We start from the raw sequence: 24,466 nt of genomic DNA, 5'->3' as shown, positions 1-24,466 counted from the left end.
TAAATGAGCAGCAAACAACTTACAAGTGTTTTACACAGTGCCCATAAACATCAATCATTGTTCTTTTAGTAATAGAGTCAGCGCTGGAAGTAGTGCTATCTGTCCTTGGGCAAGACACTGAACCTCAAGTTGCTCCCGGTGAGTCAGCTGAGCACCTTTCGTGGCATATGTAAGTGTGTGTGTGTAAATAGGTAAATGACGAGCAACATTGAACAGCGGTATGACATTTTCTTTTGTTTTAAAAAAAACAGTATCGATAATTTTATTTCAGTTTGGTGTAATTGATGCAATTTTTAAAAAATACTGGACTGCATTTTCTACAGCCCCAGTGCATCTTATCACAAATTTTATATCATTCTACATTTCTTTGCTTTCCTGAAGAGTTTAAACATTTTAAATTGTTCCTTTGTTCTGACAACCTGCAGTCTCTTCTTTTACTCTAACATAAAACGGCAGCCTCTATTCTCATCTGCAAGTAAAATTTTTTTATTAAGATATATTTTGTGAAACGCTGAATCTTTAATGCTTTTGTAGTCTTACCATTTGACCTGAGCACCTGCCTCTGACACCTCACACTCCAGTTCAATTCTCTCGTTCACCGTGGTCTTCACAGCCTCAATATCTTTAACTATTTTTACTGGCAACTCTGTAAGACAAGAGAGTAGGAAGAAACTGAACAGGGAGTGATTGGCGTGAAAATTAATCAGCAGCATATGTGAGCATGTGCAGCTCATTCTAAGTCACAGAACAAAAAGATTAGAAGATAATAAAAGTACCTTTAACAAACAGCTCTGTGGTGCACTTCTCATCTCCTGCAGCCACAGAATAGGCTGCATCATCATTTGAGTTGCAGTTGTTGATGACCATTATCCTTTGTGTGCCCTTATGCTCAAAAATGTACCTGAAAAGGAAGTACATTAGTTATATATATGTATATATATGTATATATAAAACCAGATCTTCACAATATTGTATACAAAACTATATCATCAACAGTATCAGATGCACTTCACAAAACCAACAATCGGTCAAGACAGAGAGAGGGTTATACACCAAAACTGTGGAATGAAAAAGTGTAAACTGGCTGGATGATTGGACTTACTTCCTTTGACTAAAGGTCAGCAGTGGAGCCAGAGTGGGGCCGGAGCACAGGGAGAGTACAGGAAGTGATTATGGTAGACAGACAGACACAGACAGAGAGACATCATGCCTCGTGGGGTACAATATGTAGTCTACAATAGTGTTACAACAGAGGAGAGGATCCTCTGAAAGCCTTGGAGAAAATGGCACAGGAGACCAAAAACAGAAAACAGCAATAACCTCCCAGATGGCTTTAACTTTGCATGGCTTTGAACAGAATCATCAGCTAATTCCAGGTTCGGCATAGTATCTACTATATCTACTGTATTCCTGTAGGCCTGTGGTATAAGCAAAGTTTAGAGAAGGCATCAAATAATTTTATTTGGAACGTTCCATGTTAGATAAGGAAGCATAATTAAATAATGTTTAGGGTTTTGCCGTTTATAATGGGCTTATTACAGCTTTGTTGCTAAAACAAAATAGTTGAACCTAACCAGTGACGCCAGAGGTCTAAAAAGTAAAACAATGAGCTGAAAGATAAAAATACTCTGTCTGATCTTTTTTACACATTTAGTTGCATTCAACAATACTTGGACACACGTCACACCACCCTTCAGATCTTTGCACTGGCTTCCTGTAGCTGCTTGCATCATCAGATTCAAAGCTCCGACTACAGGGCTGACTGGTCAACTCAACAGCACCTGCCAACCTAAAATCCCTCATCCAGGTCTACAATCCCTCCCCCCCACTGCGCGCTGTCAAGAAACAGCATATCGTAGTAACAACACGACTCAAAAGATCCCAAGCAAAACCCTTTAGCTGACTGGTCCCACATTGGTGGAACGAGCTGCCAAAGTTTGCGTGCTCAGCAGCCTCACAATCAAAGAACTTCACAATCAACTACTCATATCTCTGTGAGTTTTTTTTTTTTGTTGTTGTTGTTAAATCCGTTGTAAAGCCAGACTTGGTTAAAGACCTGTGAAGGAGGTACCACCTTTTTCCTGTACAGAGGAGGACACATATACACCAGTTAATGGCAATTAAAGACTATAATTGACATTGTACACTGTGTTTACACCCGCATGTATTTCAGGGGCCTTAAATGTTATGAAGCCCAGTGAATTCATAGCATTCCGGATGTGTGTGTTTGTGTGAGACTGTGTGGAAACTGATTAGAGCCACATTAGAGTTAAGAGAATGTTATTTGTTCACTGGGCTTCAGCTGGCAATGGTTCACAGTGCAGCTGGCTGCACATAATAAAGACGGTTAAATCCAACTGTGAAGGTGATGCAAGGTGACACGAGAAATACCATTTTACGATTTTACAATTTAATCTAAATATGTTTCCATTTGGCTCTTTGTTAAAGTGTGGTATATGCTTTTGAGCTGAAAGCAACGATGTGTAACTTTTTAGAATCAGGCTCGAGGAAGCATAAAGCTCAGAACAGAACAAAAATATAGAGAAAAAAGTTACATACTGTAGCTTTAGTTAAGTGGTGGATGGAAGACAAATCTGCTTGTGATTTACTGTAAAACATGTGAACCATTGTGCTCATGAGAGGTGACAATGAAAACACATAATACAGGAGAAAAAAATGCCAGAAATGAAAGATATTTTTCAGTAAAACACCTTTCATTTGAGTGGTGTTGAAATGGAGAAGACATAAAAGATTCAGATTGCATACTTTGGACTGGGCCTGATTTCCTGTCCATTCTTGTACCACTTCAGGTCAACAGTGGGGTCAGCCAGATCAACCACCAGACGGATCTTTCCACCTTTATCCACCTGATATGCTGGTTCAAGCTTCTTTGCAAAAGCTTTAGAAAGATAAAATTCGCTTATTTATTAGATCAGATATAGATTAGCACTAACCTGTTGAGCATTGCTTCACTCCAAACATGGGTTTATTTACCTTCACTCTTCTTCTCCTCTTTAGGAATCTTCTTCATCCTCTTCAGCAGACCCCTCAGATCGGTGATACCGTACATAAAAGCAATCTTTTCATACTCATCTGGGCGAGCATTCTTCAGGATCTCCCACACATCTACCTCTGGAGTATCATCCTGCTGTTTTGGCTCCCTGGTGGTTGCCAGATACAGGGGAAGATGTGAGGTAAGGAGTCCAAGGCTGGTGTTTGCAACATGTCCTGAGGAACTGCTTGTTAACCTCTACAATAAGGGAGCTTAGAGGCAGATTTCCATTTTCATTTCATGGACACAGCTTTACTTAAACCACAGTTTACTGAAATAAAGCTTTGTTATAACAACGTTCCTCAGGACATGTCACACAAAGGGATGGGCATGGTGTGCTCTCTACCTGTGTTTTGACTCCAGCTCTAGAGTCAAAGGTATTAGCAACACCATTAAATCAAACACAGAGCTGTCCTCTAATTTGTTTAGATGCTGATATGGGTTAGCTGTGTCTGCATGATTTTATGTGTGTCTCCCTCAAAATTTCATCCACAGTGTTCAAGGTGGTACCATGGAACAAAAATCAGGGTGAGTTATGCTCAGCAGAGTACTTCATAAATTCCAGTGCCAGTGGTTTGAATACCACCGATTATTCGTCTTTCTTGTTCTTTTATACGGTATCGGGATTTCATTTCATGGCAACCTTGAGCATATAAATATTCAGTTGTTAACCTGAACATTTATAGTGTGCACCGAAGGATGAAGGGGAAATATGAGAGGAGAATTAAAGAGGGAATTTGGATGCTGTTAGTGTGGTATATACAAGGGCTTCATCAGTGTCGTAGGATTAAAATCGCACACATGAGCAGACATAGATCAAAGGTAAATGTGTCCTTCAAGAGGCTGTTATGGACCTTTTTGTGTGTAATAACATGTTGATATGCAGCATGCACAGATGCAGTGATAATCTGCAGCAGAGATTTTGAATCAGAAGATGATTTCTGTATTGCTCTTATGAATGGGCCCATCCCTTTGTTTGTTGTTAGTTTTAGTGACCACTTCAGAGGTGATGAATGTGTCTATAGTAGATGTCAGATCAATGAGATCCACGTTAATAAACACTTCACCCTGGACACGAGTGTATCCATTAGTTCATATGCAGAACATTCAGTCAGCACTTTCTTTCATAGACATTTTCCCAAAATGTCCGAAAGGTTGGAGGTGAATAACATGAAATATCATTGCATTCTTTGCTTGTATTTCTCGTATTTTCAGGCAATTATGAAGACGGCAGAAGTAAACATATTGGTATTTGTCCTATATATCTAAATAAAATGACAGTGTAGTGATAACACTATTTTACAGCATCATTTCTCCATGGCCCATTAGCATATCATTCATGATCCAAAACGGAGCTCTTTGCCTCATAAAGGTGACATCATGACTTCATGGCTCGATTAAGAGCAGTTATGCCAGAGTATTTATGATGCAAGACCCATTTCCATCATTTCTGATTGCTGAAAGAGCAGTTAGGAATGCTGCCTTTAAATGAAGTGTTACCGTACTACAGGAGGCCAACACTCTTGCTTGTCCCATTCCTTGAGCTACACGTCATGCTGGGGACTCTACAGGATTACAGTACTCACCCGCAGTAAGGTCTAATCATTTTTAAACCTATGGTTTTCTCTCTACTAACCTTTGATTTCTGAATATGTAGGGGAGAAGAAGAGAGAAGCCATAAAGAAATGTATAATTTTGCTGCTGAATAGTATAACTCCCTAGGTTTAATTTTGCTCACACTTAAATATTCATCATGGTGTTTATTTTGCGTCACCACACTAGGTTTGTTATAGCACAGAGGTTTTCAAACTGTGAGGTGCATCTCCCAAGAGGGGTTGGGGAGTGGAACAAATAGGAGGCAAAAAGACTCAGTGAGGTAAAAAGCATAATACATTTATTTTAGGATTCTGTACGCTGCTCTTAGAGACTAATTGTTTTCGATGTTCATTAAAATTAAAAATCCATAAATCGGTTTAAAAATCATAAAAAAGACACGATCTTTAAAGTTTTCGCTAGCATCAAAGTCATCCTAGAAAAGTAGTCTGTACAAATAGGAACAGCTATTTTAATAATGCAAATTTTCACATGGCACCATGAGAATATAAAAATCTGAAGCTTTAAGCCTATGTAAAGATGGAATTATGCTCTCTGTATATTGCCAGGGTTTTCATGGTGCAAATTTATAGTTGAATTTATATTTATACTTATATTTACTTCCTAGGTCCTAAAGAGTCAGTTTGGACTCTGAAGCTAATGCATCGAAGGTACATACTGTATTTTTTTTTTTTTTCATATTGTCAAATACAAACCCAATTTGAAAAATGTTGGGAAGATGTGAAAATGTTAAATAAAAACAGAATGCAATTATTTGCAAATCTCATCAACTCTTATTTTATTCACAATAGAACATAAACAACATATCAGATGTTGAAACTTAGATATTTTTTCCATTTCATAGAAAATATCAGCTAATTTTGAATTCGATGCCAGCAAATTGACGTTTTACACATCTTTCCACCTTTTTTGGAAATGGGGTTGTACAACAAACTAAAAGGCACTTATTGCTGTCGCTACTGTCCTGGATCATGTATTATAGTGTGCATGTGCACATCCATTGAAGGTAAAGTATTAACTATGATCAGTTTCAAGACACCGCTAGATGATAAGACATGCTAATTTCTGGCATAATTCCATATTTCAGTTTTTCAATTTAAATGTATTTTATTTAAATAAACAAAAACTATCACTTATCAATCACATTCACTATTATCAATATGCATCTCAATCTACTTCAAGTTTAAAAAATGTTATCATAATCACAATAGTGTAAATCCAAACATTGGAATTAGCAGTAGACTGATATTTTGATGGTAGCTTTAAGGTGTACACTGTTGCTTTTTGTCTGGAGGGGGGCAGGACGGGGGTGACGTTGAAAACCCCTGCTATAGCATAACTACCGTCTGCTACCCATACGGTAGGCTTATAAAAATACTAAAGATTTTCAAGAAGGAGAAAAAGCAGCATCCCAAAAAGGGTTTTTAAATACTGAAAAGGACAAAATCCACTCAGGGTTAAGATCCGATTCTCACCTATGTTTAAGGAGACCACTAAAGTCAAGCTCCCCTGCATCTTCTTGGCCTTCACTGCTGTGGTTACCAAGGACAGATTAATGCAAATTTAATCAGACAAAGTAGTTACTGTACAAACATTAGAAAACAATGCTACAAGAGAAACACAAAGCAAAGCCTCTGGCGTCAATTGATACGTTAGCTCCAAGCTAACACACAATTGGTATTTACACAAAACCCCTTTTTTGTCTTTTCTTTGTGAAAGCTTGGAATAAAGTGGTTTGTGTCATATCAAGACCTTATCCCAGGCAATATTGTCATAATGTTTCTCCAGTGTTGAAGCAACATTACTGAGCTGCAACATTGTGACAATGTAATGAAACTGGGATGCTTTGCATTGCCTTCCAGATACATTGTTTAAAGAGGGATTTAAAGTGCAAGAGTTGGCCTTTAATTACACATCATCATGACATCAGCTGCTTGATTGTAATTAAATTGAAGGAAGGTTAATGACATGATTACAACTATCTTCACACATCTATGTAATATATTTAAAGATTAAATGTTTACTATTGTGCCTCGGGAAATGGCGCTTTCGCTTTTCTTCGTGTTTCAGAAGTATTCATGAGTATAGATAATATGTAAGTGATCTCTGCAATAAACCATTTGTTCAGTTGAAGAGAGAGGAAAAATACTTCAGCTCCTTCAGACTACCAACATGTTTCATACATGCATCACGCTCTTATTACCTTCTTTTGAAAGCTGATCGAATGTCAATATTCTGTGAACCCTGTCCATCTTCTGCAAGACAGAAACAATGTACATGCTCATCTGCATTTTGCGCTATTTTGGGTGAAGATCGAAATAATGTACCTTTTTGGTGATTTAACAAACCTTTAATTTCCAAGTCAAAGGAACAGCTGTCAAACTTGTCCTTGTAGGTGACTTCGCACCTATAGTTTCCAGCATAGTTCTCTTTGGCCTTGATTATGTGCATCTCAAAGGTGTGGATCTGCCGGAGGTTGGCATATAGAAAATGGTATAGTAGCATGTAATGTTGTGCTCCAAAGTGTCAGTGAGGGTAGGGGGCGTGTGACTAGCTGTACGGTACCTTGGTTACTCGGTCAAAGGTCTCTTTCAGCTGTAAGTGCTTCCCTGTCTTGCTGGCCAGATCCATCCATTTTCCTTTAAACCACTTGATAGTGGGTTTGCGGAGAAGATCTTTGGCCTCCACCTTAGCAACAAAGGTGATGTCTCCACCTTTGGGTACAAAGCCATCCAATGTGAGCACAGAGAAATTGTGAAATCTACAGTATAATCTGTTAAACTAACAAAGATAAGATATGTAAGGTTAGTTAAAGAAATGCATTGTATGTTTCTGTCTGGCCACCGTTAAAAACAGACTTAATTTAGACAATGAATGAAACTATCCTTTAACACTCTAGGGATTTATTCTTACTTAAACTGTAGCACTCAGAATGTTTTAAATACTGGTGCACAAGCTGCACAAGACAAACAAATACATCAGATATTTTGGCTGATCAATTCTCTATGGCAATCTTAGCAAAGTATAATTTTTTTGCAGTCCTGGTAAATACATCATTGGTGTGCTGTCACTCACCCACATTGACGGTGCCACTTTGAGGTTTTTCTATCAGCAGGATGGACAGTGGTGGGGTGTCAATGGGCTTGTCCAGGTCCTCTGGGGCTTGGCCGTCTCCCAGAGACCACACTGTTATGGTCAGTTATGACAAACACATACATGACACACAGATCTCCACAGCAATCGTGCATGAATAATGTAATAAAAACTCCATACACCCACCTTTCCCTTTTCATCTGAAAGTGTATTACTCAAGTAGAGTTACAGAGACAGACAGAAACACTAAAAGACATACGGTTTTCTCACTTTCAACAATCACACCTCTTTTAAGCTGATTGCAACATGGAAAGCATGAAACAGACAGTATGAAACACAGAAAGGGCATCTAATTTCCATTACAGACCACACGTAGGGGCATCTTTAGCCACATTTGAAGATTCAAAATTTATGAAAACTTGTCAGTGCAAATTTTTCTTGCCTTCTTTACAATTTTGAAGACTTGAATGCGGACAACTTGCACTGGTGACGCCTGGATCTTACGGCTTATGTTAACGAACTCTGGGCTTGTGTTCATGGTTTACATAGTTGTTGAAAAGTTTCCATTTTCCAAAAAAGCTCTTCATGTCTGCAGCTTTCACATTTAAGGAAAACGATCTTTTTCATATTGAACCTAGTATTTAAAGCTGAGCTTCAAAGATTTAAAGCTGCAGAGCAACAGCTTCGGAGGATAGTCATCTTAATTCCTCTTGGCATGTATGGGAAAATATAACAGTTTTCTTTAAGTACCACTTTATTACCTGAGTCTTTTCTCCCCATGGCTGGCACAGTAACGCTATCATCTAAATAAAGACAGAGAGAAATTTACAGCATATTGTAATGAATAGTACTGTAAAGTCCACTGGAGCAAGCACACACTCATAAAAAGTGAAACTGTTAGGCAGTTAAAGACTTGCAAGCAATGAGCTGAGGAATTCTGAATCAAAGGTCTTACAACTGAACAAAACTATGTTCTGCTCTTTTTAGCTTACACAACACATTTTGAATATTGATTGAACACCAATTGCTGATTGAAAGTGCAAAACCTAAATAGGATTCTTATGATCAGAATTCCAAATGTAATTATATACGGTAAATGGAAATTTACTTGTACGTAAAACAATAAATTAAATAAAAAACATATGACCATAAAAACAATAATAATTAAAATTATAAAGGAGAAAAGAAAGCTCAGTCGATTAATAGGTATTTATTAATGTGTTAGCAAAGGTAATTTGTAACATCTTCACTTCCTTGAGTTGAAAAACTTTGTTTCAAACAAACAAAACACCGACAAAAATGTCTCCAGTATTTTTCCTGTGTGGTTCTGATTCAGAGTGAACTACTGGTGTGGTTGGTGCTGAATGCTGGTAGTATTTAACAGAGGGATCTTACTAGGCAGGTCAACTGAGAGTTTCTTGATTGAACTGGCATCCTCTGTGAAAAAAGCACAGTTATCATTCAAATGAAGCAGGATCAACTCAACTCCTTTCGAGGGTTTGCTGTGTCTACATCGGTGTGGGTGTGACTGGCTGCTTCTTATCTATGTTTTAGGGAAGCAAATGTGCGCTTCTCTTTGTGTATTTGCCAAACCAACCACATATTCCTCAACTTTGAAGACTTTCACCTTGTAAACTGAAAGATAATAAAAGTGGCAGGAGGCGCGAGCTGGGAGGGCCAGCAGGACACACACTAAAGGAAAGCTGATGGAAAGTGTCACATAACAGGCAGGCTGGTTACCGAAACCGGGGCAGCGGATTAGAGAAACCTGGTTTCCCCAGGTAGATTTCTATTGGTGAACATCTATATGTGTAACCAGGTTTCTCATCGGCTTTCTCTAGCTGCGCATGTATTTAAGAAATGGGGGCAGACAGAAACAGGCAGCTGGGTGAGAGGCTGAATGAAAGAAGATTAATGGGGTGAGGCCGCCTCATTTAAAAACAAAGTCTGCCTAAAGTCTGAAAGAAAGTCAAAGTGCCTTGAAGAAGTCTAAATAAATCACTTTCGCTCAGCAGATTTTTTAAATTCAGACACTCGCCAGTTATGGAACAGTTGTGTGTGCCCCCCACCTTGTTTTGTTCTATTCTGTCCCCCTGCACTGTCAGTCTGCTGCGACACAGACACACACAGAAAAAAGACAGAAAGCAGCGTTTTCTGCAGGTAAAATGCACCAGTCTTCCAAAATAAGCCAGAGGCTGACGAGAAATCCGGCTACTCTGCTGCTGCATGTATACGGGGATGTCTGTTAACCAGGATCCTTAAGAGCAAGTAAACGCAGTATCCCTATTTCCCGAGAAAGGCAATTACTCACAGTACCTACAACCTTCTGCCTGTGGGGCCCCCACTAATCATAAAGTATATTTCAATTTTATAAGCCAAAAGGCTTCATATATAGTATCTGGATGGTTTGGCAAATAAACTGTATGTTTTCCCATTTAATATAAATTATTGTTTAAACAAATCTTAAAATATTACATTGATTTATCAATATAAATATACACAAAATCTATTAATGTATTTAATTTGTATGTGTAATACGTGTGAAGAATCAACATCACAGCTATACCTTTATTTCAGATAAAGGTTAAGTAAATAAAGGTTGATGTCCTTGCAGGAATTATACTGGAGTATTTTGTATGTACAGTAGTAATCACACTTATACATGTATGTCTGTAAACTGACATACATCAGAATTACACAAACATCTGAAAAACAAATTAATACCATTTAAACTTTGGAGCTGATTTGTGCCACTGCCTTTCAGTGACCAGACATCAGTAAATCAGAGAAGCCATAATTTCACACAAGAGAAACCTATTATATCTATGTTTTTCCCCCTGAGACAGACCTGACAATATATCTACATACATACATTAACTAAACACTTTAGTATTCCTCAAAAAATATTCAAAGCACTCCTGGAGTGATGGGAGTCAAGCTGAGTACTCCATTGCAATCATCCTCATAATGTGAGGTGAAGAGGAATAAATCAGGAAGTTGCGATATATCAGGAATCGTTGCGAGTACCAACCTGCATGGGGTGTTGGGGATGTGGTATTGGCTGCAGCAGCATCATCATCTGCAATAAAGGTGTCATGGACAAATAGACCCACCTATCAAACAGCTCCATCACTGGCAGGCCAACATGCCGAGCCATCGATCACAAGTGAGACAAGACTTTGAATGGATTATGACATGCGGCTCACGGGCGAAAATACAAGCCCAAAATAGCAACCCGTGAGTTGGCTTGTGCCTGCAAAAATAACTACAGTCTGTCTAACAGATGAAACAATGTGATCAAAACTGTGCAAAAAAGCTTTGGGCTCATGGCTGCAAGCTTCTCAAAAACAAACGCACAAGCTCTCCAGCGCTCCAGTGCATGTACACACACAGGTATATTGTAAAAAAATTAAAACAATAATAATAAAAGGACGTAAAATCAGCCTTCAAGCAGCAGCTGCAGCACATAGATGCAAAAATGCTCATGTACAGAACAGGCCAGAGAAATCTTGAAATCCTGGATGACTTCAAAGAATCTCTCCCTTTAGCCACAGCAGCCCTAAACAGATTGCATTGTTGTTGACACTGTTGTAAAGATCTAGTTATGCACTGGTTGTGAAAACAGATACAGTATTTTAGATTCTCTATCTATTTCTGCATCTGAGTTATATTTGCACACAAAATTGTGGTAAGCTGTTTGCCTTGTCAGCGCTATAAAAATCTTAAAGACACGAGTTTGACGACTCACCTTGCACACATATTGCATCATCTTCAATTTGCCATTTCAGAATTTAATCAGTACTTCATCCATTAGTCTGTTATTAGTCTACATTAGTCTTATTTTCTTTTAAATATTGTCCATCAGTTAGAGTGAAGTTCATAGAATGTTAGGGAGGAAGGTTTTACCATGCTGGTGAGCCATCTGAAATGACTAGTGAGACTTTCGGGGCTTGTTTTGGGGCCATTTGATTTGCTGGAGGGGTAGAAACATGCACTTTAACTAAGAGAGACACGGGGCTGATTCATATTTAAAAGGTATACTTACCAGGTAGTGGGGGAGAGCAATGCCCCTCTTCCTTTACAGTAGAGTTAGCAGACTCTGCTTGCTCTTTAACCCCCACCCCACCAGTCTGTGGTTGGTTTGAGCCATTTTCAATGGGGCTCAGCTCATGAGCCATCATGGCCTGTAATGGCTCAGGCTCTGCGGGCTCTGGTTTCTTCCCATCAGTCTCTACTGGCTCTTTCACCTCTGCTACTGCCTCTGTATAGCAGACAAAGTGCCAGGCTGGAGCAGCAAGCATCGAGCACAAACACCGGCTGGCTTGCAAGGCTATGCTTGCTCAAATGAGGCGTGTATAAACAGCCAATGACCACATGTGCCTTTTCTATGTGAAAAGGTAAACATTTGTGTTCAAATTCTAATAGTTTGAGTTTAAAAAAATTTATATTAAACATACAAAATAATGTCAATGCACAAATACTAACCACACAAATGTCTAACCAATGAATTATGTATCGGGTCATTGTATATTTATACTGTAAAGTTATCAAGGAGACATTATTTTACTGACTCACAAATTGCCTGTTTGCATGTATTATATAAAAACATTTAGTATGTGGAGGCTCAAAACCGACAAAAATGTATTAATATAACTATTTTTCCAAATATTTTTTTCATGGTTGATTATTCATTTTGTTTATAAAAAAGGAAAGATATATAGATGTATACACTTATCCAAAGATGATGTCTTTCTTGTTTTTTGCATCACCAATGTTTCAAAACCCCAATATATTTGATATGTGAGTGCAATGGAGTCATTAAAACCAAACTTCCTTGATGCCTCTACCGCATACCTGCTGCGCGATGACTCAATATGTCAGTCACACAAACACAAAAACAGCCACAGCATGAGTTAGTAACAGCAAACCTTTAGAAATGTGCACACTAAGTGTGGTGGCTAACACATATCTAACCATTTTTGTGTGAACATACATTGTGTTGAGCATCATACCTCTACAAGAAAAGTGCAGATTCAGGCCTCTCACAGTAGAATTAAGTAAAATAAATTGTGATGGCACACACCAAACAAACACGTGATGTGAGTGTGATGTGCAAAAGAACGAAACATTTCAGGGCACGCGAAGGGGGCATCAGGGTTACCCACCTGGGGGCGGAGAAATCTCCAAGGAAATCTCAGGTAGGGGCGGGGCACCTTTACTGTCGGGGGCAACACTTTCTGAGCATGTGACAAATATAGTGGTGGATGGAACAGTTGCTTTTGACAAGCACAAAGCTTCAGCATCTACAACGTCTCTCAGTATCACATTCGAACAATCACACACAAACAGACAAACAGACAGACACTGATAAATGCACACAAGTGTACAAACACACACCTGCATCCACTCACCTACCTGCAAATATCCAAACACACTTCATCAAAATAAGTCATGTTTTTCAGACCATTCTTACAGTTGTCACATTCTGGACACAACATATTCAGAAATATCAGTGGGCTACAGTATGGCTCCTGTTTGACAATGTACAAAATTTACTGTTGAAATGTCAGCATTAGAGGTTTTGCAAAGGTTTTTTGCAAAGGTTTTTAATATTCAAAGTTAAAATTCAACCAAGACTTAAATCATTCTTCATTCTTTCATCTCAGTATTATGCTGGCCCCTATTGATTATTGTCGTACCACTACAACATTAACTGGAAGTGTCATGCTGTATCAAGCAGTGCTGTGCATTCATCAGATTCCTTGTTCGTCATGCCACGTTCTGTCAGGTAAGACGTGCTCGCTATGGCAACGAGAGGGATTGCTCTGAAAATGGCTTGTAATGCAAGTAACTGTTGAGTCTTTCTGTTCCTACTTATTCAAGTGTTGTTCCAATTGTTACAACTAATAGTGTTGGGAAATAACCGACTTGTCGCCTCTTTCTTCCTTTAATTAATTTCATAACTTTATTTAGCAACTTGTACTGAAAATAAATTACGGATGACATTTTGTCCATGCTTCCAATGAAAAAAAGCACAAAGTTCAGTTCACACAGTTTTAAATGATCACCATATGAACACCATCCTGTATTGCAAAAAAAACCTGCTAGTGTGGATCTGTTTACACTAGTGAAACTGTCAATGCACATTAGTGCTTTTATCACCAAACAGGACAGGTTACATATAGATGCCAAGAAATAAATGGGAGTCAACAGCACAGGTCCCGGCACACGTTCTGCTGACTCGTGAGCTGAAAGATAAAGCTGCAAATGCTGAGTGCTGTTTGCAACTTCTGGTGATGTAAAAGTTTATCAAAACAGGTAGAAAACATAGAATGGTGGGGAAATAGAGACAAATCATGACCCCACTGGCTTTTGAAAATCAACTGTGGTCAGGGACCACGTGCCGCTGTACGTAGATCTGTGAGGTTGGTTAGTGTCTGTGACCCCTCTCCTGTCTGTAAACACGAAGGTGGAGGTTTTGTGAATTCACAACTTCATTGTGAGAACACAATTACAGTATGCTGCACACAGCTAACAGGGATTATGTTAATCTACTCTGGCATTACTAAATAAATCTAAACAACTGATTTATATTTTATTGTTTTCTCAGGGACAGTTTTAGTTAGGCCCTAAAACTCTGAGCTCTCACCCCCCTCGACCATGTCAGAGCCCCAAGATGCTACAACTCCAAGGTCAAACCCCAGCGCTGGAAATAAGCCAGTGAAATGCCAGCACCTTGCTCACATGGGATGATGGGGGTGTCAGCTGAATCAACAGAGAGGGATCAGCTGGCTGGGGACCGGAATGTCAGTCTGGAGCACAGCAGCACGTCCATACTGCCGAATACTGTAAATCAGGGCTGTGGCGGTGTGATAAAGGTGCATGACTTTCCTGTTCCCTTACTCTCCTGCATTCAGTTTTAAGACTACCCCTACTTTTCAGAAAAACATTGGTGACTGTATTTATTCTGTGTAGTGCAGACATAATCTAGCTTGACTGTTCTGGCAGCAGGACACTAGGCATGTGTCTTTGTCCACTCACCTTCTGGCTGGCCATTTGGCATCTCATCTAAGGAAAGAAAAACAGAAGACATTGTCAAACAGGAAATTAAAATACGCCTTCACGGATTTTGAACTTGCCTATTATGGTTCTACTTTGGGTAATGCATGTGCATAAATGCCATTTAATTTCCCACTGACTGATAAAAGGCCTCCAGATGACATCACTTGGAGGAACCTTCAGTTCAGATTTTGTCATCTTGTTGCTCAAGCTATAGAGTTTGCAATCATGGTCAACCTTCTTTTCCAGAGCGTCCCCAGGTGACATCATTTTAACTATTGATGGAAAATAACAGCTGGAGGGGTTTTTCAGCTAGAATTGAAGAACTATTTTAACATATGGAAATCAGAGGGCATTCACGTACATTTACAACCCTAAACTAAAGCCACAGAGAGCAAGTTGAAATTTGGTGAAGTCACCCTTTAAGATATACAACATCAGTCAGTAAAATCACTCAAAAATGTCTTTTCACTTGTGGACACTATTTATTCTTCAATTAGCCATATCAACTTTACATGTAGACTGTGTAATCTTAACCGATTATAACTCACTGTTTGTTTGCCCTTTGCCTTGTGTAAAGTAATAGTGGGGGGAAGCAACAGAAACACTGCATTTGGATACAACATACAAAACCCATAATAGGACTCAGTGCAGGGCCTGAGGAGATCAACGTGTCCATACAACCCTTCATATACGATAACACTTTTTGTTATTAGTAGATTAGTACAACATGGAGCCAATGGAGGTTGTCTAGTAGCCTTGGGAGAGCCAAACAAGTCATGTAAGATCTGGAGCAGCCTGTGCATTTATTGTCCAAACGCACTGCAAAAACATGGATTTAATCATAAAGACCGACTCATTTTATCTTATATGTAGTAATGGTTTTCTAGAAAAACAATGGACATTCTGGTTACAGGAAATTAAAACCACACTGATTAGTAATCCTCTACTTTTCAGTAATATGCATCCACTGCAACAGTGAGGGTTCGAGGATTGCAGTATTGAGACGTGGCAAAACTTCCCACTGTGACTCTTTAAAAGACAACGACAGTTACTGTGACGAATGTAATCAAAGCCTGACCTCACAAGAAATTTATAAAATGATAAATTGTGGTCATTACTTTTCCAGTATGATGCATTTTTTGATCTGAGGCCCCCACTGCTACTCAGCAAACAATTACAAAAAAGTTTGATCTGACAGGAGCAGGAGGGCTAGGGTTACGTTATAATTTAATCAAGGACACATACACAAACATAGTCCGTTACCCAGATTTAGAACTACTAAAAAAGACCATTAAACAGTGCCTGTTTCCTTTCTGTAGTTTAATGGTATCTTTTCCGGTTAATCATACTGCCGGGCTTTATTTGTATACATAAAGATTTTTGGAAAGCAGATACACAAACCTTAATACTGTACATATTTCCAAAATAGAGAGAGAGAATGCATCAAAGCATGTGGTCTCTCACTGATAACACAACTAACTGTTAGAAACCTTCCTTCTCTTTTTTTAAGTGTTTGCAGCCAGTCTATGAACACTGGCACCTTATAAGTGAGTCAGTCCATTGACTCTGTACCATTTTCTCCCTTCGCATCTTAGCTTGTGTTATCCCTCCATTTGCAATGATTCCCTTTAAGCATTCCTTGTTCAAAATTAGCTGCACTCCCACCTCACTTCGAAACAATGTGTCACTGGCCAATGTACCACAATCCTGCAGGGTCACATCATGCACACGGGAATGAGCCTCGCTCGCTCTCTGCCTCATCACCATTGAGATAATGAGAGTGGAGAAAGGTTTTGTTTTACCTCTGAGAACTCCCAGTGCAGCTGACAGGGCTGCAGGTATTTTCAGCTGTTGCCCCTGCTGGCGTGTAGACAGAAGGGCTCATACAGGCTCTAACGTGAGCCAAACTGCCGGCGGATTAATTTTGCCTAATATAGATCTTTACAATAACGATAGCCTGTTTGCCCTTGTTGTTGTGGTTCTTTATTTTAATTTGACTCCTCGTTTCGAGCGGTTCTGGATCTAGGAGCACCAAAAGGAACTTCTATGAGACATGTGAGACTGAGAGGAGATAAGAGATGTACTTGAGGCGCAATTAGCTGCTGACAGGCTCTTCCCTATATTTTACCTTCGGTCTGATTTATGAGCGGGTATTTTGTAACAAAGAAATAGTGTCAGAGCACAGAGACCAGGGAGAGTGATGGTCCCTGGTGACAGGAAAAATCATGACGTGAAGACAAGGGCTTCTCCCCAATTGAAATCTAAAACTCGGTCTCTAGAGGACAGGGCTGTGAGGCCTGTGGGCACAGGGTCAGAGGTTTGATGGGTGGCTGATCCTCAATGCAGAATGGCAGGGGGATGTTTGTTTTGGTGAGAAAACAGAGGAGGAGGAGGAGAAGGAGCTGCGTGGCTTTGGGGGGAGATGGCAGGGAACAAGGGATGGAGATTAACAGGGCACTCATTCTGAACTATTCCAGGGACAAGAATCCTGGTCCCAAGAGATCAGCAGGCAACTCAGCCAGTGCATCAGATCTGGTTCGGACTTTTTAAAGAGTGGGGTGTTTAAAACAACAGTGCTGGTCTCCTTCTCTTCAGCTGTTTGGACTCATTTAAAGAACAATACTTTTCTCCCCTTATTTATCTGTGGCTCTTGGCTACACAGCTATTTATGGGTCATGTTGGTGGCATACTGGAATCTGCTGCCTGAATTGCCCCACGGTCGCGTCTCTGAGGGGATCAGGGATGTTTATGGCAGATGAATGCTGTCGGGGTAACTACGACCACAATTGACCAGACGGTGCTTAATGTTAGGGGCCAATGTTAGGTTTCCTGTAGGCGATGCAAAGTCCTACTCTAATGTATGAATGTTCCACTTAAAGAGTGGACTAAAATGTTGGAGCTTGAAGCCGGGAATATAAATCAATGCCAAGGAATAAACTTCCATATACACAATCCTAATATTTATATATGTGTGTATATTTTTAACTGCATAGAAATGTTATGTACAATTTTGTGTGCATACTATGCCTGTCAAGTCAGGAACTGATACAGACAGATCAACTGTCCTTTAGAGGTTAATGCGTTTATTAAAATCAGCTCTCATTGTAGTGGTTTCCAAGATCCAAGCTAAATGTTCCATTTCCTCTACATGGTCATGTCTGTGTTGAAGGCATACCCCCAAAGAGCTCAGCTAATGAGCGGGGAGGCAGTAATATCATATCGTAATGTCAGACAAGAGCGGATTAAAAGGGAATGTTGATGGACATGATGGTACAGATGAGTGACGTTAAGGCATGGTGGAGAGATCCACTGTGAGGGGTTGGGTCAATGTTGTGTGCAGTTGAATATGGACTTGGATTGCGGGCTGGGGAGCAGGTGTGAGGGTCCAAATTGGTCACCGCTGCTCGACTCCCATCAATCATCTAGAGGACAACTACGATCAGGTTATTATTTATCCTCACACAGCCTGACACACCCAAAATCAGTGCATCCAAATCACATTATCCTTCACGGGTCTTTGCTTGTGTCCCGCTCGGCACTCATCAACATTCCTGCACTGTGGTTCATTGTTGTGCCTTTCCCCAACTGGATCATGCAGAACAATAGCATCTGTTCATAAACCACAAATCTTCTGCTGCCCTCGGGATGGTAGAAACACGCACGCATCAGAAATACAATACCACTGTCAATGTCACTTTGAGGATTCATGTGAGCGAGCTGGCAAGCTTGCTGTAAAATGATGGAGCTCCATGCAGTGCAGTGGGTATAAACGGATTCTGTTCCCCTCAATCAGAAACAATGAACATATTTGGTTGAAGCATGTTGCAGTACAATGAATCAAACATTAAAATCATTAAAACCCAACAATTTGTGCTTAAAATTAGTTGAAACATCCAGTGCTGCAGGTCTATTTTGGGTCCCATGTCATTTTAATTAGGCTGTTACATGTTTTGCTGCTGATATGCAAATCCCCTGCTCACTGTCAACACTCCTACCTTTCTTTGTTGGCTCTGGCATCTTGAGCCGCGTCCCAAGAAAAGTACCAAGGAGACAAAATATGCAGGTAGGTAGAAAACTTCAGAGCAATCTTACTCTGCGGGAGGCCAGGTAAGATGTACAGTAGGGGCCCTCTCAGTCCAGGACAGAGAGAAAGAGAGAGAGAGAGAGAGAGACGACGATGGAGGAAAGTAGCAGAAAAAAAAACCTGTGGGACCCCTCAGACGAGAGTGATGGGAGATGAGGAGGGCTCAGGGATACAGTTTGGAAATCTCAGTGGGGGAGGAGAGGAGGACCAGTGACAGATCCAGGAAGGACAGGCTCTCAGGCCTTATATAGAGGGGAGGCTTGCTCCTCCTCGCTGTAGTGTAGGTCCGTCTTACACCTTTTGTAGCATCACCGGCCTCCAACGGCTGGCTGCTGTCTGTGCCAGCTTTTTGGATGAGAAGCAGCAGAAAGTGAATCTAAAGTTTATGTTTTTGTGCTGTGCTCGTTCACCAATTAAGCATTATTTAATTCATTTTGGCATAAGAACTGTTGCTTCATTTTAATTCCACAACTCTAAAAGAAAGGCCAAACAAATATTGTGATTTTTTTTTGGACATTTTTACTTTCCAGCTTTCCATTCAGTCGTACCACCACAGGGGGCTTCAGCAAAGGAAAAAAGAGAAGGGCAGCAAAAGAGAGAGAGAGACAGAGAGAGAAACAAAAAAAGTGGCTGAACTTAGCTTAACTTTTGTCGCATGGTGCACTGTGACCTGCGCTGGCCAATCACATGTAGCAAGTAAGCGCACATTCCCAGAGGATTGGTTTCTAACTTAAGAGAGAGAGATTTCTACAGTTTGGCACATTACTGTTCCTGAAATGTCTTTTCCTATTCGTTATACAAACTTGAATACATTTTTTTTTTTTAAAGGAAAAAAGTCGTTTTCAGCTTAATGTATTCAAATAGAAATAACTCATCTATTTGTTGTGGACTATTTTCAAGTGCATATATAGTGTGCAAGCATGTATTTAAAGCTGCAGCATGGTGTATGTGGAATCGGCTAAAATAATCTACAGTGCAATATTGATATAAATGTATAAATATTATAAGTGCAGTTATTATTGTTCCATAAGTAAAAATAATGTAACAATATGGCTTCATTTTTTACTTCTGCAAAGTCCACATTTTGCACAAATTTCAACGTGTCAACCTTATCGTGGCTGGATTTCTAAATTTGTCATCATTAGTGTGACCTTTCCCTCTCAGTGTTGGGGTAGGTGGGGCGTTACTGGTGACAATCCTTACTGCACTGCAGAAGTGGGTGAAGAGAGAAGGAGACTGGGAATTTAGAAGGTGGAATATAAAAAGAAAAGATGTTGTCACTGTCACAGGTCTGATGCTGATGTAATACTCTTTGACAATCCGGTGCTGTGCTCAGATGGCATACTTGACATTCAGGGAATCTGTGGATTTGTTATAAAAGACAAGTTTGAGATGACATGCAGTGACCCAATGCCAGATGCCAGATATCAGTTTAATCCGGGGGGAATGCTGTCCAAGAACAGCGGTCTTTCCGACCTGGCAAATAAATAGTGGGGAGATGCCTGGGGAGTGCTTACATGGCCTATACTTAGAATGCTGTCATAAACCTTGACATTTGACATGTATATCTGATTTAAAAACAGGGTTTCATTGTGAGTTATGTCATTGTTGTGGCTGCTTTGGTCTAATTAATCTTTTTAACACGTCAAACTCAAGTGATAAATCAAGTGTGGTCTAAGATAAGGTCATGAAGATTAAACAACAAGGCCGAAAGCTGCGGGATTTACGAGGGACAACAAGCTCACTGGTGTTTTTATCAGAAGCTCTGCATAAATGATTCTTCAGATGGCCCATTACGACAGTGTGACGTCAGACATTTACCATCATTGCTCAGAGACGAGTCCCTTTCACAAAAAATAGGATCTATACTGCAAGCTGACACACATCGTGTGATGTAGAATCTTTTATTTAACAACTTATTTATTTCACTGTTCTTATAATCCAGTCCATGGCCTTTCTTGGTAACAGACACCCGTAGCCCATTTAGCCCATTTATAACCCAGAGTGGGCTCCAACAGTAAATACTGGGCTTAGGGACGTATCACGTGGGTCCACTACAAAGAGCGCAAAACCATTTGGTATGGGATGGCCCAGAGTTCACATCAGAGAAGAGGTTTAGCAATGAGGTCACACCACAAGGGGAAGAAAAAAACTTAAAAAGAGCCTCGAGGCTGTAAGGGGGACGACACTGACACCCTCTGGTTTGTAACAGCCAGCAACAACTATTAAGGGGAAACACACATTTGTTAAAGGTCAAGTGTCCTGGGTGAGATTTAAATTGTTCTAAATTGTTTTATGATGCTTGGATTTTTACTTATTGCACTTGTTAATTGCACTTGTGTTTAGATTTTAGTTTGCATTTGCAGTTGCTTTTATCCCACATTTTGTACTTTTTTGATTGATTTTACATGAATTAATTTTAAACCCCATGCTCCTTGGTGTCTAACTTACTTCACTTTCTGCCTTTAATTAGAATTGGTTACACCTGTGAGTAATTGAGTGAACAATCAGCCAATAGTGTGGCCCAAAAAAGTGGGAGTGTGAATGTTAAAAGGCCTGTTGAGGGGGGATACAGTTCTTGGAAGACATTTTGAGTGGATGTTGAACTTTTGGGAGAGACCTTTTGTTGACATGGCTTGTTTCAGAGAAAGACAAATGTAATTCAAAGGCTTTAAAGGGCTGAGGTGGTTGTCGGCTCGAGTTAATGGAGGATTACAGGTGTGTGATGGAAGAAGCGCTTTTGGAAGTCGAGGGATGTGTGTATACGCTGCAGGCGCATGGTGGACTCCAGATGTGGATGCATGGTTGTGGCTGGTCAGTGTAAAATTTATATTTAATTTTAGCTTTGCTTGTGATTTACCTTCTATTCTGAGCTATTTTTCCTTTAGTTTTTATGTTCTAACGTTCAGTCGTCCCCAATGTTGCTCTCGCCTAATTTTAAAGAACGTGTGATTTTAAGTTGGCATAGTTATAACGTCACTTCATGGCCACAAACATCAACCACACCCACTGTTGAACAGAAACTCCTTAGGCTGCTAAATGACTTTTTCTGTAAGAGGAAGGTCCAGTTAAAGCAGAAATCTTCAGCGTTATAAATTTTTTCAGGAAGTCGACTCTTTACTATAAAAGAGCATTTAGAGTAGAAATAATAGAAAATGTTTCCATAGTAATTAAGAATATCGTGTCACTTAAAAACCCTGGGAAGCTGAATCAAAGTCAGCAGGTACTTTATATCTGGGCCAAATCATGGCCCTTATTTTGACAGGAAGTGCTTTAAATCGGCCATAACTAATTCAGGCTGCTGTCTGCTACGGTATGTGTAGCTAATGTATTGTATAACTTACATCTCAAGTCTTGCGCAACACCAAGATACTAGTGTACAGTTTATGAATGATGGTAAAGCTTTAGCTCAAGCTTAAGAACCTCAAAAATAATGCCTGCTTTTAGATATAATCCTATTTTATATACAGTGCATTCTGTAGGTATTTCTGCATTTCTTGTTTATTTTGGGCCTGTAATTGTGCACTAATTTCATTTTAAGCATCTTTAATTCAAGGTTTTATTTATTATGTATCACCAATTGAAGGACTAGATATTTTTCACCTGCAGTCCCTCGGCAGGTCAAACTTAAACATGGTACAACATAACTGCACTAAACTAATACGTTACCGTCTGAGTACTACACTGTAGTTGCTTTCACACAGCACAATAATAAGACTTGAACGGGAGAGAAGGTAGGATTTGTCTTAAAATGGCCTTTTGCATTTAAATCATGTAGAACTGTAAGAAAAAGAGAAATCTTTATTTGTTGACAGAAGTTGACAAAATAGCAAAGTGTACATAAATAATGGTATTTTAAGCAGAGATATTAAAATATATTTCATTTTTATGTGATATTTACACCAGAAGCTGTCAAGAATAATTTGTCACAGATTTTCTGGAAAGGAGTTGGTAATCAAGGTTTTAGACTTTAAAGTGAGATTTAATTAATAATCCCATTTACAAATCTCCTCGATGCCGCTTCTGCAGTAACATTAAGGTTTCTTGGCTGAACTGGTAGGTGAGTTTCTTCTTCACCTTGAAGATCTCTCCAGACCGGGCGTAGTTCCTGAGGGCCCGGGACATTTTCTGATAAGTCATGGGCCTCTTGTTGCCCTTCCTCTGCCCCCAGAGTGCAGCGACCTGATCCTTGTTCCTGGAGGAGAAACGGAACACGCCGTTGGCTGCTGGCACCCAGGACACGCAGTGGGTCATGTTTGGATCCTCCAGCATCTCGAAGAGAAAGTGAAAGAGCCGCACCTTTCTACCTGCAGCCAATGGGAGATCAGTAAGACGCATGTCGGTGGAGCATTAACAGGGATTTAAAATATGATTTAAGGGATGTCAGAGCAGCTGTGTCACACTAAAACCATCAGAGCTGCTTGTGGTTAATAATTTCTTCAAATGCAACCATTTCCAGAAAACCTCCTCAGTGATGGGATGCTATTTAGCAGAGAGGCTAAGCCTGTAAACACTGCACTTATCTGATAGATATGTAAAATCAGCTACTGAGCTTAGCCAAGCACAGCTCTATTGTTTTTTTACGGTAAAGGGAAGGTCTCTTGTTTGCTCTCGTGGTATTGTTTCCCTCAGACTACTAGCAAACGAGGCAATAACAGTATCTAATGACCAAAAAAGGAGAACTCACCACTCCCTGCTGCTGTGGCCTGTTGTTTGGTTGATTGTCTTGTTGATACAAAGTTTGGCAGTGACCCATAATCAGACAATGATGCTGTTGTGCTTTGGCCGAGCGCCGGTCGGGCATCGCATCCCAGAAAGGGTGGAAGTGCAGGTTTGATGTACTTTAAAGAAATCAACAGATCACAGACAACCTAAAACCCATGTTTATAATATGCCAGTTTTCTACATTTAGCAGATGAATATAAAAGCATTGCAAATGGAGACATTTTGATGCTTACAGGTGGCTCATAGCTGGCCCAGCGCAACTCACATGATGCATCATCCACAGGTGCACTTCTTTCATTCACACCTGCAGTCCAGCACAGCTTGTCCACTATAAAGAGCCAAAATACTGCTCAAATCTAAATACGAAGTGTTAAAATTGATCTTCCATCTGTTGTTCTTACCATTATCAACAGCGTTCTGTCTGTAGTACTCCTCTAGAAACTCTAAGATCACCTCCAAATCTGACTGAGTGTCCTGGAAAGAATTCTGATAAAGATCAGCATCGAACATAAGCATTGAATACTGCACAATCTTTCTTTTTTGTTATCTTTAAGATATGTATCTTTAAATAATAAATGTCACTCCTTTACCATCACAGATGTGGCCGTTTCTAAGGCAGTAGAGTCTATGTAGTTTGAGAGAATTTCACAAACTGACTACAAGACGCTCAAGTACCCAGACTTATTATATTCCCCCCCCCACCCCAACCCCCCCAAAGGAGCAGGTTTTCTGCGTAGCACCAGACAATTTCTGCCCTGGGCTCACAGGAACAATGACCCCCATCCCACAAAGCCCCGACACCAGCACCAGTCAACCCATTAACAAAACCTCCCAGC

The 24,466-nt window shown here is 39.9% G+C and overlaps 2 protein-coding genes across 13 annotated transcripts in view; both read right to left on the bottom strand.

Annotated features, from left to right (window-relative positions):
* Positions 1–19,123, bottom strand: part of mybpc1 (myosin binding protein C1) — a 29,194-nt gene extending 10,071 nt beyond the window's left edge. For 2 of the 12 annotated variants that reach the window (XM_067490761.1, XM_067490756.1), the window contains exons 1-17: positions 18,817–19,123; positions 14,801–14,827; positions 12,925–12,996; positions 11,805–12,020; positions 10,791–10,838; positions 9,155–9,196; positions 8,521–8,562; positions 7,742–7,852; positions 7,232–7,380; positions 7,015–7,132; positions 6,870–6,921; positions 6,142–6,198; positions 2,995–3,161; positions 2,767–2,899; positions 1,103–1,111; positions 777–901; positions 541–646 (exon numbers count right to left, since the gene is read on the bottom strand). In XM_067490761.1, the coding sequence (XP_067346862.1) occupies positions 541–646; positions 777–901; positions 1,103–1,111; positions 2,767–2,899; positions 2,995–3,161; positions 6,142–6,198; positions 6,870–6,921; positions 7,015–7,132; positions 7,232–7,380; positions 7,742–7,852; positions 8,521–8,562; positions 9,155–9,196; positions 10,791–10,838; positions 11,805–12,020; positions 12,925–12,996; positions 14,801–14,827; positions 18,817–18,838 (1,496 nt within the window). In that variant the 5' untranslated portion in view covers positions 18,839–19,123. The remainder of the gene's footprint in view (positions 1–540; positions 647–776; positions 902–1,102; positions 1,112–2,766; positions 2,900–2,994; positions 3,162–6,141; positions 6,199–6,869; positions 6,922–7,014; positions 7,133–7,231; positions 7,381–7,741; positions 7,853–8,520; positions 8,563–9,154; positions 9,197–10,790; positions 10,839–11,804; positions 12,021–12,924; positions 12,997–14,800; positions 14,828–18,816) is intronic. The other 10 variants (XM_067490757.1, XM_067490758.1, XM_067490759.1 and 7 more) reach the window with 10 other exon arrangements.
* A 3,245-nt stretch (positions 19,124–22,368) lies between these two features.
* Positions 22,369–24,140, bottom strand: spi2 (Spi-2 proto-oncogene). Its single transcript, XM_067491055.1, has 4 exons — positions 24,032–24,140; positions 23,864–23,958; positions 23,593–23,746; positions 22,369–23,212 (listed from the first exon to the last, which is right to left on the bottom strand). Exons 1-4 carry the CDS (start codon positions 24,138–24,140, stop codon positions 22,905–22,907), a joined length of 666 nt encoding a protein of 221 aa, XP_067347156.1. The 3' UTR covers positions 22,369–22,904.
* Positions 24,141–24,466: the final 326 nt, after the last annotated feature.

Source organism: Channa argus, chromosome 21 (assembly GCF_033026475.1).
Source record: "Channa argus isolate prfri chromosome 21, Channa argus male v1.0, whole genome shotgun sequence".
Taxonomy (NCBI): Eukaryota; Metazoa; Chordata; class Actinopteri; order Anabantiformes; family Channidae; genus Channa; species Channa argus.
This window is presented reverse-complemented; position numbering and strand designations above follow the sequence as displayed.

What these genes read in the sequence shown, in the direction of transcription:
- spi2 (XM_067491055.1), bottom strand. Translation starts at nt 24,140, where the DNA reads ATGTTCGATGCTGATCTTTATCAGAATTCTTTCCAGGACACTCAGTCA. An exon ending in GGGCCAGCTATGAGCCACCT is followed by an intron (nt 23,747 to 23,863) that starts GTAAGCATCAAA and finishes ATTTCTTTAAAG; the next exon opens with TACATCAAACCTGCACTTCC. An exon ending in GGCCACAGCAGCAGGGAGTG is followed by an intron (nt 23,213 to 23,592) that starts GTGAGTTCTCCT and finishes CATTGGCTGCAG; the next exon opens with GTAGAAAGGTGCGGCTCTTT.